The following is a 20,040-nucleotide window of genomic DNA, read 5'->3' as shown; positions in this document are numbered from 1 at the left end:
CCACCGTGGGCATCGTGGCCACCAGATCCAGACTGAGTGCGTGTCTGTCCCCAGCCGCCGGTGCGAGGGCCATCTAGTCATTCCTCACGAGAACCTTGGGAATAGATTCCTAACACCCCAGCGCAGCTAGCACCCCTGGAGCTTCCCTCTAGTCGCCTGGCATGGTAAGGTTCCCCAGCCGCCCTCGCCCCCTCCCCTGCCCCATCCCCAAAGGTCTTCTAAGAAGCAACGATTTGGATGCTGCCGAAATGGAAGGAACACACGGCCGATGGTACAGAACTGATACCAAGTGGTGTCACAGTCAATCCACACACAGATTTATTCAGACTGAAAGAAGTATTTCCTCTAAGGCTGAGAGTCCTAACAGTGCTCTATGGATCTGGCAGGGTAAATACATGATCCCACCTCCCCACAGACCCCACAGTGCTGTGCTCTTCACGTGGCAAAAGAACAAAACTCTCCATGGTGTGCTTTGCACTAGGGGCAATGAGGGCAGAGAGCGGTGGATTGGGGAGAAATCATCCTTTTCTTGCCAAGAAGTCACAGGTCAAGTGATCCAGTGTCCCGCATTGCTACGCATTTAGAGACAGTTTATGTCACAAGTTGGTGATTCCGAGTTTCACGTACCAAGGGAGTTTAGTCACCTCCTCCTGGCCCCCTCACCATCTGGGTGTGGCTGCCCTGCCGGGCACAGGGCGGAGGCCACTGCTGGCTTTCAAACACTTGATTTAGAACCATTTGGTTTCTTACCTAATTTATCCACTCTTCTATTAATCAACAGGTGGCATTTACTGAGCACCTGCTCTATAAAGAGGACACTTTTAAATTGTATACTATTGAAGTATAGTTGGTCGACAGTGCTGTACTAACTTCTGCACAGCAAAATGATTCAAGTATATATACACACACACACACACATATCCTTTTTCATTCTTTTCCATTATGGTTCATCACCGGATAGTAAATACAGTTCTGTGCTGTACAGTAGGACATTGTGGATCCTTCCTGTATTACTAGTTTGTCTCTGCTAATCTCAAACTCCCAGTCTGCCCCTCCCCAACGTCCCCTCCCGCTTTGGCAACCACTGGTCTGTTCTTTATGAGTCTCGTTTCCGTTTTGTAGACAAGGTTATATATGTGTTGTATTTTAGCTTCCAGATACAAGTGGTATCATACAGCATGTGTCTTTTTCTTAGTATGGTAATCTCCCCATCTGTGCTGCTCAGATGGCATTATCTCATTCTTTTTTACGGCTGAGGAATATTTCATTGTGTGTGTTTACACCACATCTTCTTCATCTATTCGTTTGTCAATGGACATCTACGTAGCTTTCATGTCTTGGCTATTGTAAATAGTGCTTCTATGAACATAGGGATGCATGTATCTTTTTCAATTATATTGTTTTTTTCTGGATACATGCCCAGGAATGGAATTAATTGCTGGACCATATGGTAATTCTTGTTTACATTTTCTGAGGACCCTCCATACTGTTATCCACAGTGGCTGCACCAACTTACATTCTCACCAAGAGTGTAGGAGGGGGTTCCCTTCTTTCCACACCCTCTCCAGCACTTATTTGTAGATTTTTAAATGATGGTCATTCTGAATGGTAAGAGGTGATACTTCATTGTGGTTTTGATTTGCATTTCTCTAATAATTAATGATGTTGAGCATCTTTTCAACTGTCTACTAGCCATCTTTACGTCCTCTTTGGAAAAACGTCTGTTTAGATCTTCTGCCCGTTTTTCAATTGGGTTGTTTTCTGTTGTTGAGTTATATGAGCTATTGTACAGTTTAGAGATTAAGCCCTTGTCAGTTACATCATTTCTAAGTATTTTCTCCCATCCCATAGGTTGTCTTTTCCTTTGGTTCCTTGTTTCCTTTGCTGTGCAAAAACTTGTAAGTTTGATTAGGTCCCATTTGTATATTTTTGCTTTGATTTCTATTGCCTTGGGAGACTGACATAAAAAAACACTGGTTTTTTATAACAAAACATAGGATGTTTTGCCCATGTTCTCTCCTAGGAGTTTTATGGTATCAGGTCTTATATTTAAGGAATAAGGCGCTTTTTTAGGGACTGTGTGACTGGACAGTCACAGGACATAGAAACTGGACACTCCAGACCCCTTTTCTCCCCAAGAAGGCCTCCCAGCTTGGAGGAAAGGCCCCAGACCCAGGGACCCTACAGCCTGGGTCTGAATCCTCTCAGGGGCCACTAGCTGTGCAAGTTGGGGAAATTTATATAACCTGTCTGAGCCTCGGTTTACTCACCTGGCAAATGGAGATTATAATACCCTGCTGGCAGGGGCCTAGGGTCGGGTATGTGGGATGTTTAGCACATAGAGGTGCAGGCATCATCATTGCCGACCTTCTCAGCATAGCTCCTGCACTGGACTGGAAGATGAGATACCATGGGTCCACCCCAATGATAGCAGTTCCTAGAGGGTCTCTGTTGTGGGTTTAAACTCTGGGGTGAACTGCCAAGTTGGACACTGAATACTCATCTGTGCTGCCTGGCACTTGAGACAATCAGCAGGAATTTAGTGGGAAAAGACCTACTAACCTTCGATGTTGTGGATGTGGGACCAATAAGGAGCAACTTTCAAGAGCACCCGCCGTCCTCAGCCTTAAAAGTAGAGGAAGGGAAAGGGCTTGCTGTTTTACAAAACCAGACGGGGGAGCTACCGTCTGAAATTTACTTGTCTCCTTCTCTTAAAAAATAATGGTCAGTGAATGGATGACTAAGACTGTATGAAAATGAATTTAAAAAACAGATCTCAGATTTCTGAGAGGCCCCTAAGAAATGCTGATGTGACCTGCACAAATACTTTGTGTTTCTCCCCAGTGAACACAAGGTACGTGTCATAGCCAGACTCTGTGGCAGGCACCTTTATGGACTAAGTGACAGCTTTGATGAAGCCCAGCTGCAGAGGATTAAAGGAGGCCAGGCAGCGTTCAGATTCCAGGCCATCTCTCTGGGAGCAGAAAGGCACAGCCTAATAGCATTTTCAGCTGCTCTGTGGTCATCACAGAAGCCCTGGCCCCTTGGTGACAGCTGGTCCAGTCCCCACACCACTCAGACCCACAGGGCTACACCTGCAAAGGGGATTGAATTCAAGGTGCCCTTCTGGGCAGGCCCAGCAGAAAGCAGCTTCTGGTGACGCAGCACTGTCGCCCTCTTGGCTGACTCTGGGCAGTCTGCTCCTCGGGACATGAACTGTGGCAAGGGAGACCAGAGGCCCCAGTGGTCAGTGTCCTGCCTCAGGTGCTGCAGGATGTGGCTCAGTCCCCACGGGGTCAGGGAACAGGCAGCTTGGGGTACCCAGTGATGCTGGGTCAGGCCCCACCAGGGCCCCATGTGGGAGCCAAGTTCCTATTGTAGGAGGTTGGCTGCAAGACCTTGTGCTGAGCAGTTCACGTGGCTGAACAGCCACCACCTGTTTTTTGTTGCTTCTAAACGCAACTCCTTCCTCTCCAAAGTAGGTGGATGGCAGCATACAGCGACACGTTACATTCAGCCTCGGGTCAGGGCTGCAAAGATGACAGTCCAGAAGCTTTTAATAGAGAGCTTAATAGAGAGCTTAACTAATACAACTTAACCTTTGCTAAAACTAAAAATCAATACATGCATCAAAATAAGTTGTACACAGGATTAAATTCGGGGTATGCTGAAGAAAATCGCAAGGAAAATTTGTGAAAACTTTTATGGAATATTTTTAAGGGAATATAGTCCTATTTTAGGTATATGTAGGCAAGCCCATTTTAGAGTGTTAGGGTGCACAACACTGATTATTTAAGTATGAACATATATTTAATAGACTGGTAACAAATTCCAAGACATGTAAACTGCTGTGATATCTTTTAAGCATCTCTCTCCTTAGTACCTGTCTAACTGATGTGACCAGTTTTCACTGCTTTGAAGAGTGTGGGATTGCTAAACAAAGATAACTTCTGTTCTTACGTAAATTCGCAAAACTTTCAACGAGTGGCTTCCAGATTAATTATGGACATGTAACATCTATTCATGGGGTGGTTTCTGTTTGCTTGGTGCACCTAGAAGTACACAGATTTGACAATTTCAGGTTCACAGTAGAAGGTGCTAAGGCCTGAGCTTGGTCAGAATCCTTTAAGAATTATCATAATCAGTTATGAAAGCTGTTTGAGTACTTTGATCAAAAGACGAAAAGAAATCACATAAATATGGTCCCTGACCACTTAGAAACTTGAAATAATTGAGCTTTCTTCTTACCTTCAAACCTTAAGACAACTGTGATTTTATCAATGAGATTGGGGTTGAGAAAAGTTGAGATCATATAGAACCAGAGAATCTGATTATTATTTTTGGTATTTTTATGTTTTTAAATTTTTTTATTGGAGTTTTACAGTTGCTTTACAATGTTGTGCTAGTTTCTGCTGTGCAGCAAGGGTGAATTACCTATATGTGTGTGTGTGTGTATATGTGTGTATATTTATGTATATCCCATCTTTTTAAAATTTCCTTCCCATTTAGGTCACCACAGAGCACTGTGTAGAGCTCCCTGTGCCATACAGTAGGTTCTCATTAATTACCTATTTTATACACATTACAATATAAACATCAATCCCATACCATCCCACCCACACCCCCCTTCCCCCCTTGGTGTGCATATGTTTATTCTTCTTGACTTTCAACATATATGGGTATCATGGGCATCTGCATCCTCCCTGGGTTGATCCCACCCGGGACCACCCGGGCATGAGTGGAGATCTTAGTCTCCTGACGTCACTCAGCCTAGAATGCTCTGCTTCTTGGTCACGGTCATTCAGGCCTCTCTTATGCACCTCGTCCAAAAGGCCTTCCCCACCAGGCACTCCAGCAGCGCTCAGCCTGCCACTTGTCACATCCCCCATCTTCTCCTCTCAGTACTGACACCCTCTGCTTTGCTCATCATCATTGCCCTGGCACACAGTAGGTGGTCAGTAAATATTTACTGAACAAACAAATGAGGGAGTCTGGAGACAGATCTCTTCCTATAGGTAACGGTTTGGGGTCTGAACTACTGTCTGAAGTGACCACTCACCCAGATCACTTTCCATGACTGTCCCTCAGTGGGGTCTGCATTCCATGCGCTGCTGCGCTCTCTCCAGTGCCTGCGAGGTCCCGGCAGTGAGACTAACCAGCCCTTCATCCTGGCTGCAGCCCTGGTGGCAGTCATCACTTAAATCCCAGGTTATTTTGTGAAAGTGATAGGTCTGCAATTTGTCTCTCCATTTCTGACATAACTTGGAGACTTCCAAGTGTTTTTTTTTTTTTACTAAACAGTCTTAGCAGATGACATTTTTTCCTTTGTACTTAAAGCCGGCCCAACCATTGTTTGCAGTATCCTTTCTCCACCAGCAGACCATCTGCCAAAGGTTGGTGAAACACGGAAATTGCGCTTGTGCCATCAGGCCCTGGGCCTGCTCTGGCGTGCACATTTCTGTTATACACACCTGGATGGCCTACTATCCTCCCAGATGATAGACGTTTATCTTGGGGTATCAGCAGGGCCTGGAGATCATCTTCCTCCAGTTTGGAGGCTTGGGGTCCATTAGCTGGAAGAAAGGTGGTTTCTTTCCCTTCCAGTGGCCAACCAAGATCGACGTTCCCTCTGTTGTAAATGATTTATCCCCAGCGCTGCACCCCAGGGTTGCACCTTCTACTGTTTGTCCTCAGAGTCTGGAGGCCTGAGCTGCACACTGGCTCTTCTTACGGTTTATCCCCTGCTCATCCCACGCTCTGCTGTTCTTTGTGTTTGCAGTGGGAAGCCGGCAGAAGGGGGAGCACTCAGTCAGGGTGGCTGGCAAAGAGAAGTGTGTCTACTTCTTCTGGCAAGGCCGCCAGTCAACCGTGAGTGAGAAGGGCACGTCAGCTCTGATGACAGTGGAGCTGGACGAGGAAAGAGGGGCCCAGGTAAGTCCTGGAGGCAGATCTACCGCAAACAAGGGAAAGGAGGGCGCCTGGTTTGTTTCCCTAAGGACCTGATTCTAATGAACAAAGGAGAGCATTGTCCAAAGCCTCTTTAGTCTTGATCTGGCTTCCCTGTATTTCAGGCTCCGTCTCCTCTTTCATCATCTCCCTGGCCAGGAAGGCAGACCTCTTATAATATGGCCTTAAAGAATATCTGCAAATAATAAATCCACAAAATTAAGTTTAAAGAGCCCATATACGTTTTTTAAGTTTTCACTTAACTGATCATCAAGGAATTGTAAATAGGACAAAGATGCCACTTTGCACTCCTAAAATGGCAGAAGTGTTTTAAAAGAATGGACCCAGGGCTGGTGAGGATTCAGGAGGATGGGTGCCCATGCCTGTCTCTGCTGGGAAGTATAAATTGAAACAGCCACCCTGAAAGGCAGCTTTCGCTTAAGAACCTTAAAGTGCTCACACACTTGGATCAGTTATTCCTCTTACATAAATCCATCCTTAGGAAATGTCAGAGGCGTATGTAAAGGCTGTCTTCCCACGGCCTGCGTCCCCATGGCAGCCTGGGTGATTTTCTAGGACCCATTAGATCATGCCCTACCCTCTCTGTTCTCTGTCACACCTGGGCCACCATCTAAGGGTTTGCTGGTGTCAGTCTGCACTCTCCAGCCTCCCTGGTCTTGGACGCCTGTTCAGGCCACTGCCACCTTTTTGTGGTTCCCCCCTTTCTGCCCACTGCAGGGCTTTTGCAGGGATCTCCCCGGCCGGGCACTCCCCTGGGTTTCTGTCTGGATGTCACCTCCATGTGCTTTCTCCACCTTGTCTGTCCTTTTGCTTTAGTTTTCCACAGCACTTACCCCAACGTAAAAGGATGGTCACTGTTTACTTATTCTGTGACTTCCTCCATAAGCATGAAAGAAACTGTGTCTATCCTGGTCTTACCCACCCCATAACCCCAGAGCCTGTGTGATGCCTGGCAGATACCACTGCCCAAAGTCAAAGGTTTTGAAAGCATTCCTTTTTAATGTTTGGGTCTAACCTCCAGTCCCTTTCTTTATTATGGGAAATTAAGAGTTGATTCTGGCGTTTTGGAGATCCCAGCATCCTTTTACTGTCTTGGATGAAAAGTTAAGAAAAACATCAGGAAAGAGAGCAGAGGTATTTTCTCCAGAAACAGATCCACAAGCACTCAGCCTTCCAGGTTCCTAAGAACCAATCCTCTTCCCTAAAAGTATTTAATGCATTTTTTTTACTGTGGACTATATTTTCCACATAACAGCTGTTCGTCACTGAAAGCTAATTTACTCCTCATAGTGGATCATTTCAGCTGCTTTTTTTGGGGGGCGGGTAGAGGCCATAAACAAATGTTTTATCATACCTTCAAAATCATCCTTAGGGTTTTGAGTCTTAATCCAATTGGAGCATTTCATTTTGTATCAATCCAGTGGGTGAAAAATCACTGCCGAAACAGAAACCACTCGGGCAAAACGGCCCTTAGTGCACAACAGGCCCTGAGGTTGGTAACTTATAGTGAGAAACACTTCCGGCCTTTCAGTGCTGCCCAGCTGCCAGGCTCTGTTCAAGTTTCCTGTTTAAGGGAAAACGTCTTTGGCAAAGTGAAAGTCAGCTGACTCAACCCTCGGTTACTGTTACTATGTTGCATCTCACACTGATGGGTTAACAGATGCAGTGACTGAGGTGATCTTGGGTGACAGGCCCTCTGAGGGGACCAGAGGCTGCAAAAGAGATAGTTCTTCTCCCCATAAACACTGAGTCAGTGGCTGGTCATTCTCACTGCTAAGAAGTTTTATTAGAAACATGTTTAAATTAATCACATTATATCCCTACTGCAGAATATCAGAATTCATGCTTTAAAGGACATGTGATGATAGAAAAACACTAGCTGAAGAAAATCAGGGTATAAAAGCCACATAAAACAGCAATCCTACTTGGAAAAATATACACCTGAAAAATACTTTGTATCATAGGAAAGCTGTACTTAGAACTGTCATAGTGTTCTCCATAAACATGGTATTATCTCGGGCTTTTATTTGTCCTTCTCAATATTGTTCAGATTTTCTACACAGGCATGTGTTATTTTTATGACCGCAGAACCGGGACATGTGACTTATTACTCTATCATGTGTTTCAATCGGAAGGTCCAAGTCCTGCAGGGCAAGGAGCCCCCCTGTTTCCTGCAGTGTTTCCAGGGGGGGATGGTGGTCCACTCCGGCAGACGGGAGGAGGAAGAAGAAAACACACAGAGTGAGTCACTCTTACTCTCGGAATTCGCTTTTCAGGGGTGGGGGTTTGGAGTAAGTCTCTCTTCATGTAGCTGAAGGCAAATTTATAAGTTTGCCTTATAAATCAGCTTTATGGGGTGCCCACACCCCTCCTCCTTCTGTGGAGCTGCCTTCAGAATCCAGCTTTGCATGCAGAAGGCCACAAGATGACCTTCAACTGGATCCTGGAGGGGAAAAAAATCAGTGATTTTATCTTTTAAATTATGAGATTTCTGTTGAGCAACATCTTTAAAAAAAATCATCACAGCTTTCAAGCTTCTTAAAATATGCCTGGTTACAACTTACTTAGGTCTTTATAAATTTTGTGAAACTGGTTTTCCTGCATCGTGAACTTTTGGCAACCTGTTTCTAAGCCCACAAAGGTTTGTTTTCTGGGCCTGGGTTAGAAACCAGCCTCGCCTCCACCTGCCCCTCCAGACACAGGAAGGAGTGGGGCTTGGGCTGCCTGGCAGGGTCCCCTCCCTGCTCAGTCGCTTCCTAACTGTGCCGCCGGCGCCCCCTGCAGGCGAGTGGCGGCTGTACTGTGTGCGCGGAGAGGTGCCCGTGGAGGGGAACTTGCTGGAGGTGGCCTGTCACTGCAGCAGCCTCAGGTCTAGGACGTCCATGGTCGTCCTCAACGTCCACAAAGCCCTCATCTACCTGTGGCACGGATGCAAAGCCCAGGCCCACACGAAGGAGGTCGGAAGGACTGCAGCCAATAAAATCAAGGACCAGTGAGTGCTGTGTGTGTGAGCACCTCTCCCTGAGCGAGGGCCTCTGGGGTGCAGGCTGAGCATCCCAAGAGCCCCGTGGATGCCCCCATATGTCCAGCACGACTCAGCGTGGAGAGGCCCCCACGAGGTCAGGGGCCCCGAAGGTCCAAGTTCATGCGACATGCGTTCAGCCCAAACCTCCCCTCTGAGGTTTGTCCCCACTTTCTGAGGATTTACCTGCTTCCGTAAAAGGCAGAAGACCCCTTCAGAGGTGTGATTCAGCTCTTGAATTATCAGCCCGGGTCCTTGGTTATTTAAAAGAGAACAAATTTCAAACATCATTTAGGGGATCAGAGCTGGTTTTGTCAGAGGTGTGGAAGGTTTGCAAACACTCAGCTAAAGAGAGCTGGGACACCACCCACTGTGTCAGACTGTCAGGTGCCCCCTCCTTCAGGGACAAGGGTGTCTGGGAGACAGCTGCCCAAGTGCATTACCAGAGTCCCCAGGGCAGGCGCAGTGGATGTTGGGTTCCCTTCCTCTTCCAGGCAGCACCCACAGGTGCCCACAACCCAGAGACCGCACACTAGACAGCCCCAGGTGAGAACCCACTCATATACTGCAGAGCGGGCTGTTATTCATTATAAGGACCATTTTAGTTGGAAAGCAGGAAAGATGCTGAACCAATCTGTAGATGTAGTCTGGAATAATTTTGTCCTGCCCACAATTCCAGGCCTGATAAAAACTGTTGGACTCTCTCCATGCAGATGTCCCCTGGAGGCCGGGCTGCACAGTAGCAGCAAAGTGACAATTCATGAGTGTGATGAAGGCTCGGAGCCCCTGGGGTTCTGGGATGCTCTGGGGAGGAGAGACCGGAAAGCCTACGACTGCATGCTTCAAGGTAAGCCTACAGCCGGCACCTCCGAGCACCAGCTTCCTCAGTATGTAAATACTTGTGCACACGTGCTCCACACAACACGAGGAGTTATCCCAACACCAGGTCTTCTCGGGCCAACAACCCAATAAGAAGACTAAATAACATTTATCACTAGTTATGATGCCAAGTAGATACTGTGTGTGTCAGGGTAGAGTTGTTCATAAAGAATGCTTCTGCCAGGAAGTGTCACACAGGCCTGCAAAGAGGACAGGGCACTTCCTGGAGCCTTGGATGTGTAGCTGTGACTTGCAGAGAAGGGAAGGAGGGAGGAGCATTCCAGGAAACCAGATAGGCACAGCATGAGCCTCTGGGATGAGGTGCTTTTGGTTTAGCCAGTGCCCAGGGTACAGAGAAATAGTGGTGGTTTAGTCACCAAGTTGCGTCTGACTCTTTGCAACCCTCTGTCAGGGGGGTTTTCTAGGCAAGAATACTTGAGTGGGTTGCTGTTTCCTCCTCCAGGGGTCTTCCCAACCCAGAGATCAAACCCACCGTTCCTGCACTGGCAGGCAGGTTCTTTACCTGAGCCACCTGGGAAGTTGTCCTGGGAAACAGTGGGGTTTAAATGAGAGTGGGTCGGTCTTGTCTTTGAATACATGAGATACAGGTTGACACACATACAGAACAACATAAGAAAAGTGAACAATTACTAAGCAGTTTAGGCTGAGCTAGGCCGTGGCTAACCACCTGCTACACATTCCCTCACTCCATGCTCAGAGCCCAACCAAGAAGCTGCGCTGGTTCACCGGCAGGGAAGCCGAGGCCTGGGAGGTTAACCATCTCAGCCCAGGTTGGACAACAGTGGGATGTCCTTGTGCCCACACTGTCCTCCCTCTCGAGTTTTACAAACTTTTCCAGAAGTTCTTAAAATATAGTTGATCCTTGAACAACATAGAGGTTAGGGGCTAAGCTCCACCCCTCCCCACACCCCCCCCGAGTTGAAAATCCATATATAACTTGTTATTTGGCTATGTCAGGGCTTGGCTGCCCCATGGCCTGTGGGATCTTGGTTCCCCAACCAGGGATTGAATCTGTGTCCCCTGCATTGCAAGGCAGAATCTTAATCACTGGACCAACAGGAAGTCCCTACATATAACCTGTCACTCCCCGCAAACTTCACTACTCATAGCCAACTGTTGACTGAAAGCCTTACCAAGAAGACAGACTTAACACCTAGTCTGTAGGTGGTATGTATTATATAATTCTTACAAAAAAGTGAATGTAATGAAAATTATAAGGGATGGAAATTACATTTACTATAGGATACTATAAATTTCCATCATCTGTTTATGAGATGAATCATTTGTCAGTACCTACATCAATATTGTCTTAGTGGATACAAAATATGGTAGATGTTATATGTATTACTAATATTAGACATCAAAAATTAAAAGATACTGTGAAACAGAAATTTGTATTTATTTACAGATATTGGGTTAGACAAAAAGTTTGTTTAGGTTTTTCCATATGTTATGAAAATCTTTATGTTAATTCAACAAATATTTATTGAGTCTTAATTATATATCAAGTACTTTGCCAGACAATAGAGCTAAAATACGAAGGTGAACAAAACAGATGTGAACATAACTTACAGTGATGCTTTGTTTTGGGGAGGGTTTTGATTGCTTTGCTTAAGTCTAATTTATAAAGAACTTAATCAGTTTAGCTTTGTTTCCTTGTAAGTCCAAATATAACATCGTAAACCTTCAATCAGTCCTCAGTGAGGACTATGCTGGATCTCTCTCTTGCAGCCTAGAAGCTTGAAAGTATCATGCGTTTCTCCTCTGTCAGGTAGAAAGTACACAGGGCTTTAGAAAAGAACAGATGTGACAGTTTTATTTTCCCCCAAGTCTATTCCAATAAGATCGACAATATCCCATTCATTGATGCCAATCTTGATCTGCAAAGAATGGAGAATCCATTCTAAGTTAAGATGGAGTCTTGGTACGATTGTTTGGCTTATTATGCACTGCCAGGAATCTGTAATTCCAAAATATGTTCAATAGGTTTTAGCTGACTCATGCTTTTTTAAGTTCTAAAATTTCTTCTAAGAGATCTATCACTGTAATAAGTTGTTTTCTTCCACAAAATGTCCTTTTAAAAGTTATTTGCACTCTTCAGTTCAGTTCAGTCACTCAGTCATGTCTGACTCTCTTGTGACCCCATGGACTGTAGCCCGCCAGGCCTCCCTGTCCATCGCCAACTCCCGGAGTTTACTCAAACTCATGTCCACTGAGTAGGTGATGCCATCCAACCATCTTATTTGCACTCAAGCCAATTAGTAAATGTTTTGCAGGCTCAGGTTAAGGCATAATCATGCAAATTATTCCTTTAATCCAGAAAATTTCATTTTGGCATATCCTTTAAAAGAGCTAACAAACTCCCCTCCCCACCCCTACCCCCCCCACCCCACTCCAGTAAATGCTCCATATGTTATGAAAATCTTGAATGAACTTTTTGGCCAACCCAATATAATGAATGATTCATGCACTGATTAAAAAAAAACAACAATATGATTGCTTCATATCAGCCAGTGTCACTGATACAGCTGCTCCTCAGCAGCCCAGCTGATACACTAGTGAATGGTTATAACATTTTTATGGCATGCAGCGTTTCAGTCATAATAATAGTCATAATAAACTATTGAAAGCACTGTTACCTTTTTATAAAAATCACTTACCCCTCTAAAGATAACTGATTCACAGCTTCTCCAGTTACAAGACAGACGCAGACTGCACAGTAATTCTTTGAAAACAAAGTTATAGAACAGTAAGAAAACTAACACATTATTAATCTTACATTAAATATCCCCCACCTTATGCCTATGTAAAGGTAGGTATCTACACAGATCTGATGCATTCATGACATACCTAAATTTTATTACTTTTTCAGTATTTCTAGGCTATGCAATTTGTCTGCAGGTTTTTCAAGTTGTCACAAACCTCCAAAAGATGTTTCCAATGTATCTATTGAAAAAATGTATGATGAACCATTTCCCAAAGCCTGTGTTAATATTTATAGACTTATGGCTGCAGGTATTTTGTGAGTATATATGCCACTCTCTACTTAATAGCTGGAGAACTGAGTTGTTTCAACTTTTTCTCTAACGACAATAAAGTTGTGAATAGTTTTCAAAAGAATTGTCTGCATTTGTTTCTAGTTAAGGTAAATTCCTGTACCTGGGACAACTGTGGTGAAGTTATTATAAAGTCTTACAGTAACATCTGCCAGTGTCCCCAAAACACTGGCCCCAAATTCCATTCTTACCCATTGATTGTAGCCCACCTCACCAGCAGTTTACAAATGTGCACATCTCACAGCACGGCCACATGCTTGTTTATTACTTTTCCTCACTGATGGTAGAAATTATGATCTAAACACTGTTATAACTTAATGTTTAAATTGGAAGTACTGTTAAATGCTGTCTATATATTTTTAGCCACATGTACTTCTTTTTGGGTGAATATTTTGTTTGTGCCTTTAGCACATTTTTCAATATTTATTGTCTTATTATTATTACATTGCTTTATCTACTGCTAAAGATATGAACAGGTTTCCATATTTCCCATTTTGTCACTTGCCTTTTCATTCTGTTTGGTTGAGGGTGCTTTCTAATGCAGTGTAATTTTTCATTTTTATGTTGTTAGTGCATAAATCTCTTCTTGAATTACTTCTTATGCCGTTATGATTAAAAAGGCCTTGCCCACCTCCAAGTTCAGATGAAATGTACCCTTTTTACACTTGTGCTTTGATCATTTCATGTCTTACAGTAATTCTTCACACCACCTGGAATTTATTTGTCTTTAGCTTTTTGTTCTCTTTTCTTTCAAAGATCCTGGAAATTTTAACTTCACACCCCGCCTGTTCATCCTCAGCAGCTCCTCTGGCGACTTCTCAGCCACAGAGTTCATGTATCCCGCCCGAGACCCCTCTGTGGTCAACTCTATGCCCTTCCTGCAGGAAGACCTATACAGCGCCCCACAGCCAGGTACGGCCCACAGAAGAGGGCAGTCATGCTGAGCCAGCAGAAGGCTCACCTTCTAAGAAGTCTTTTTACTTTGCATCTAGTAAGCAGTTTTTATCTGCTAAGTACACTTTCTTGTATTATCGCTCATGTAATCCTCATACCTCCCCTGCAACCAAAGGAAGATGACATCAATCATGTATTATTATGGTATAAAAAACTGACCCTCAGATACTCACCCAAACTCATCAGTTAAGAATAGGTTGAGTGCAACTATGTCAGGCATCAGTCTCTGCTGTTTGCTCAGCTTTCCCTCCATCATCTTGATTAATGCTCTCATGTGGCTGCTCTTGCTCCAGCCATCATGTTTCTATTCAAAAGAGAAAGAAAAAAGAAGAATGGGAGAAACTGCAATGATAGCCAAGTCTCTCCCTTTTATCAGCTAAAGCAAAAGCTTTCCCCAAAACCGCCAGCTGCAAGGGAACCTTGCCAGAGTCACAGGAGCAGGGGTTGGGAGTATCTCTGGGGTGAACCCCAGAGCAGTGTCTACAATTCCAGGCTGCAGAGCAGGGCCAAGGCTCTCTCCTGTGCCTCCTGATCCCAAGGTCAGGGCTGTTTCCACATGACCTCCACCACAAGACAGAGCCTCTGTGCTGTTGTTGTGGTTGGGACAGTCACCAGGGACTGGGCTAGAGAGACAGTCGTGTCTGAGGTCAGCTGTCCCAGCCTTGGGGCGTCTCCACTCTCACATTACAAGAACCTGGAGCGGCATCAGGAACCTCACAGACCCTGGTCAGCCTGTCACCACCTGAAAAGCTTGCCTGGTACACATGGTCATACTGGGGAAATATTAGCTAGTGTCTTAGAAAGGGCTGCCACCCACCTCTTCATCCTAAGGTAGGTCTTCAGCCTCCACTGGGCTTTTCAGTCGTGTGGTTATCACAGAACCCAGAAATGAGAGCCAGGAAAAGACTGGTGAGATGAGCCAGCGGATGTGAGAGGTCTTGGCGACATCAAAGAAGAGTCAGGCTAATGGTTTGCTGGAGAGAAAAGGGGAACATCATTGGGATCTCTGCAGGCCCATTCCTCCCTAAAAGAACCGTGGACTCAGATGGCCTGCTTAGCAGGTCAAGCACAGGCAGGGCAAGCGTGATGTGCTCCCCAGTGTTTAACATGCTCTTGGGGGTCAGCGGTGCTGACAGCCCCTCGGGGGTCACGAGTCTCATCTATCCCAATCTTGGCACCTGGCCAGGACCCAGAGAGCAGCTGTGGAGTCGGGGGAGACGGGGAATTAGGAGGAAAGAGCCTACCTCATCAACGCCAGCTCTGCCTCAGGCTTTGCCTGATTTGTCCCTCAAAAGCCACATCGTCAGGGGGACCCTCCCTGTGGCCCTGAGTTTACCCGCCACGGGGCTTCTCCCACTGACCGTAGTGGCAGGGAGGGAGGCGCTGGTTAGGCTTGGGGAAAGAGTCCCTGACCGTCTGCTCTGCCCTCACAGCACTTTTCCTTGTTGACAATCACCACGAGGTGTACCTCTGGCAAGGCTGGTGGCCCATCGAGAACAAGATCACAGGCTCCGCGCGCATCCGCTGGGCCTCGGACCGGAAGAGTGCCATGGAGACAGTGCTGCAGTACTGCCGAGGTGAGGCCCCCAGCAGTGGGCACCCTCCATCCAGGTGCCCTGATGGCTTTCTGCAGACTGACTTAGAGACCCGGGCCAGGCCTCCTTTCCTGTGGGTGGCACTAGCCTGGAAAAAAACCTGCAGTCAGCCATGAAACCGACTTTGTTTTTCCCCTGGAACTTCTTGAGGCTTATTACTTTTGAAATTAATACATTCTAAGCTGCCAACATGAATGAGATTTCATTTCTCTTTTTTAAAATTGAAGTCGAGTAAATGTACAATATTATATGTTACAGGTGTATGATACAATGATTCATGATGTTTAAAGGTTATACTCCATTTATAGTTATTATAAAACATCAGCTATATTCCCCATGTTATACAATATATCCTGGTAGCAGATTTTATACTTAATGGTTTATACCATTAAATCCACTACCCCTTATATTGCCCCTCCCCATTTCAACAAACTAGGGAATATCTCTTTTCTATTGGACTGATGAAAAAGTTCATTCGGGTTTTTACATAACATCTTATGGAAAAACCCAAATGAACTTCTTAGCCAACCTGATACTATAAGGCCATCTATTATTAACCTGTCACCCTCGAGATGAACAGCTGAGTTGTAGGATGGCTAGCCTGGTTAAAACCATCCTGCACTCAGGGTTAATCATGCTGAGGGACCCTGTCAGGGAGTAGAGAGAGCCCCAAAATGGGCTGGAAGGCTGACGGCAACCTTTCTGTCATTATTATTAGTGTTACATCTGCAAAGAAAGGTGTGCAGTCCATTCGTGGCTTCTCTATCATACCATCCACCTGAAACTGGTGGTCTTTTATATAAAATGAAGATACCAGTAATTAATTTCTTAATTTTTAAGACCCATTGTTTAGTATTACTGAGTATGTACAGTCAATTTTCTCTTGAGAAACTCTTTCATAATAAAATAACTAAATTTCCCACCAAACATATAAGCTAAAGCAGCTTCTAAACTGCTGTCATTAGCTGGTTAATTCTCACTGAACTTGATGCTGGGTCAGGAAGTTGGAGGAATATTTGACGGGTGAGTCCAGGAGGAGGAAAAGGAGCCCCCAGACACCGCAGAGAGAGGCTGTCTTTCCTCCCATCCAGGGAAGGTTCTGTTACGGTCAGGAACCTTAAAGTCAGGTAACTTCCAGGCAACTGCATGCATACCTATATGCAAGAAGTTAAACATCTTATGTAAACACCCTCCAGGCGGGGCTGTCAACTACTCATAACTTACATTTTAAGCCTGAAGTCAAGAGATGCAAACAAAAGATTTCAGGGGAAATCAGAGAAATACAGGGCCTTCAGGGCCACCCCGGGTCTGTGACGTCTGCCTTCTGTGTGACCGCAGGGAAAAACCTGAAGAAGCCGCCCCCCAAGTCTTACCTCATCCACGCTGGCCTGGAACCCCTGACCTTCACCAACATGTTCCCCAGCTGGGAGCACAGAGAAGACATTGCAGAGATCACAGAGATGGTGAGCACTCTTCCCTGCCTTTCAGGCTGTAGGGTGGCTTCCCCTGGGGAGAAAAGGCCAACTGCATTTTCATGTGAAAATGTGATTCCTTGTTCACATGTTGACCAATCTACACAGAATCAGCACAGGAGAAGAGAAGCCTAAGGAGAAGTCAGTGGAAGTAACTGGGTAACTTTCTATACACCATGCTCAGGTCCAAACAAAAGCAAAGGTGAACTTAATTACTTTGAAGACAACACACAAATAAAAGCAGCCATCTCTTCTACCTGCTAAAGATCCATTGCCTCTTTAAGTCCATATAAAGCACCACAGAACAGCCCCCTGTCTCAGACTTCAACCTTGGGTCCAAGGAGACATGGAGTAACTCCATGATGAGTTCACTTGCTCAAGTAACACAGGGAGTGAAGGTGGTGTGAGCCTGTCCTGATGCAAGATGGCTCGTCTCCTCTTTCCTACCATCCTTTATCTCCACGAGGCATTTATCATAACCTCTATTCACCAAAACACATTATTAGCTAGCACGTTATCCTTTCCAGCTGCACTGAGAAGAGGAAGCTTACTGCAGCTCTGTAGAATTTAATGTATGGGTTTTGAACACTGCTCACACCACCAACCCCAAGGAAGTTTTTTATTTGGTGGGAGATAGGTTTGTCCAGTGAGATTTTTCTTGCTGTGCAAACACAGGGCTGCTTACCTGGGGAGATGATGGGGGATATTTGATAGGAGGTCTGGATAACTTTAAACAAACTGCAAAAGTGTGCTGCTGCTTGACCACAGAGAGGGCCTGCTTGATCTCCGCTGCCTATCCTAAGCTCTCTGGAGCCCGGTGGACTTTATCTTCACAGGTAGGGTCTCAGGCTGCCTGGGAGCCAACAGGCATGGTGAGGTGTCTCTGTGCACGACGGATATGTGACCCAGGACACCTCGAAGCTCTTCAGGTTCAAGGACATCAATCAGTGCCATCGTCTGTTCTCTGCAGACCCCTGGAGGGGGTTAAAAAAAAAACTCCATTCAGCTCCAGCACATTCTAGATGCATTTTCTTACCTTTTTCTGTTGAGGATTAGGAGATGGGATCTGAGGTATAGAGAAGAGGTTGATTCTTATTAAGGTTAATTGCTTTTATATATTTGTAAGCACATTCCATTATTTGCATGCTTCTGATGTCTCAGCTTCACATCTAATCATCTTCTTGATTCACTCATGTGATAGGCCCTACATTTTGCTGATGTATATGAAAACTCATAGGGGGAGTGAGACGGCATCTCAGGCTAGGCTGGGGTGGGGATGGGCTGGGTGATATATTCACAGTGCATGATGAAATATGTTCAGACATGGAGGTTCCTCTCTTGGCTCCCTCTTCTTCTCCAGGACACAGAAGTTTCAAATCAGATCACCCTAGTGGAGGATGTCTTAGCCAAACTATGTAAGACCATTTACCCGCTGGCCGACCTCCTAGCCAGGCCGCTCCCTGAGGGAGTCGACCCTCTGAAGCTGGAGATCTATCTCACCGATGAGGACTTCGAGGTAAGTGTTTTTTCTGGGCGGAACTGTGTTTGAGTGTCGTGCATGGCTTGTGGGAGGGTCTGTTCGCTCAGCCACTGGGCATTTCTTTCCTTCCTTCCAGTTTGCACTAGACATGACCCGAGACGAGTACAACGCACTGCCCGCTTGGAAGCAGGTGAACCTGAAGAAAGCGAAAGGTCTGTTCTGAGTCATGAGATGCTGGAGGAACCTGGGTGGTCACTTTCAATACTGATGGACCAGGAAAATGGATGTTTTAGTGGGGGAGCCTGGCATTTTTAAATGTTTTTTCATCCGCATTTTTAAAACCTGAAGTGACCAGCTCTCCTGCTCGTTTGGGAGTTGTGTATTTTGTAAATGTTCCAGAGAATTCTCTGGGAACACGTTTTCCACACGTCAGCAAGTGATATTTGTGAGGTATCCATGGCCCTACATGCACTTACGCAGCAGGTCCTCAGCAGCGGCCACGGCACTGCCCTCCCACTCCAGCTAAGCGTTGCCTATTTTTTTGAAGCAGTTCTCTTTATAAAGTGTTATTTTGATAGTTTGTGGATTCTAAAATATATATATATTTATATAAACACCGTATAAATCAAATATGTATTTAACAAACCAATATGTATTCATTCACTTTTAAGATTTTTTTTTTTTTGGTGTCAAAATAATATTAAAAGGTAGTTGCTTCTGTTGAATTAGTTCTGCCACCTATGTGTACTTTCACCCATACTCAGAAGCGTCTCCTTTGGTGTGAAGTCTGACTCGTTCTGAGTGCTGCTTCCGGTGCTAAGATGAACAAAGGCTCTTAAGAATCTGTGCGAATCTACCTTTCTACCTTAATATTGCCCCCAAATGTATAGTGCCTTGTTTTATGTACAGTTTATATACAGAAAAGTTTGCTCTGCATTTTTTGACGATGGTTTGGAACAGTATCTACAATTTTACTCTAAAATAGTAGAAATTTCAAAAAAAAAAACCAACTCTATTTCTAATACCTGTTGTAAACATTATACATGTCATTTGGTGACAGAGGACTCCAAAATAAAAGCTTCAGAATAAACACAACTATGAACTGATTGGTTCACATTGAGTTCCTGTCTGAAAAACATTTTTTGTAAATGTTAACCTTGTACCAATATTTCACCATTCAGTATTAACTGCTGTAACTTTTAGTGCAGCTCAGGAAAAGATGGAATACAAGGTCATACAACTAAACAGACATATTCAGCCCATAAAATGAGTTGAAGACATATTTTTGCAAGTCATTCAACAGATGCTCTTTATCCTCAACTATAGCTGTGTATCAAATTCAAGAGCTCAATGCCTTTTTAAAAATACTGCATATATAAGGTAGTTAGAAAAACATTAAAAACTCACCAGCTTTTATGTTCTAAAATCCAGGGTCCAAGGGAAGAGAATCTGGAAAAGAATGCATGTGTAACTTAATCACTTTGCTGTAGGCCTGAAACTGAAACAACGTTGTAAATCAACTGCAATAAATGAACCCCAAACCCGTGGTTTTAAACAAAGACCACATACCCTGATAGGAGCTGTTACCACCACC

At 45.0% G+C, this 20,040-nt stretch overlaps 1 protein-coding gene across 19 annotated transcripts in view; it reads left to right on the top strand.

Annotated features, from left to right (window-relative positions):
- Positions 1-19,541, top strand: part of SVIL (supervillin) — a 258,674-nt gene extending 239,133 nt beyond the window's left edge. For all 19 annotated transcript variants that reach the window (XM_069547648.1, XM_069547643.1, XM_069547647.1 and 16 more), the window contains 9 exons: positions 5,780-5,931; positions 8,103-8,208; positions 8,752-8,959; positions 9,703-9,836; positions 13,702-13,857; positions 15,333-15,476; positions 16,833-16,957; positions 18,327-18,482; positions 18,583-19,541. In XM_069547648.1, coding sequence (XP_069403749.1) covers positions 5,780-5,931; positions 8,103-8,208; positions 8,752-8,959; positions 9,703-9,836; positions 13,702-13,857; positions 15,333-15,476; positions 16,833-16,957; positions 18,327-18,482; positions 18,583-18,669 — 1,268 coding nt within the window. In that variant the 3' untranslated portion in view covers positions 18,670-19,541. The remainder of the gene's footprint in view (positions 1-5,779; positions 5,932-8,102; positions 8,209-8,751; positions 8,960-9,702; positions 9,837-13,701; positions 13,858-15,332; positions 15,477-16,832; positions 16,958-18,326; positions 18,483-18,582) is intronic.
- The last annotated feature ends 499 nt before the right edge of the window (positions 19,542-20,040 follow it).

Source organism: Ovis canadensis, chromosome 13, assembly GCF_042477335.2.
Source record: "Ovis canadensis isolate MfBH-ARS-UI-01 breed Bighorn chromosome 13, ARS-UI_OviCan_v2, whole genome shotgun sequence".
In the NCBI taxonomy this organism is placed as follows: domain Eukaryota; kingdom Metazoa; phylum Chordata; class Mammalia; order Artiodactyla; family Bovidae; genus Ovis; species Ovis canadensis.
Note: the sequence above shows the minus strand (reverse complement) of the source record. Positions and strands in the feature narration are given on the sequence as shown.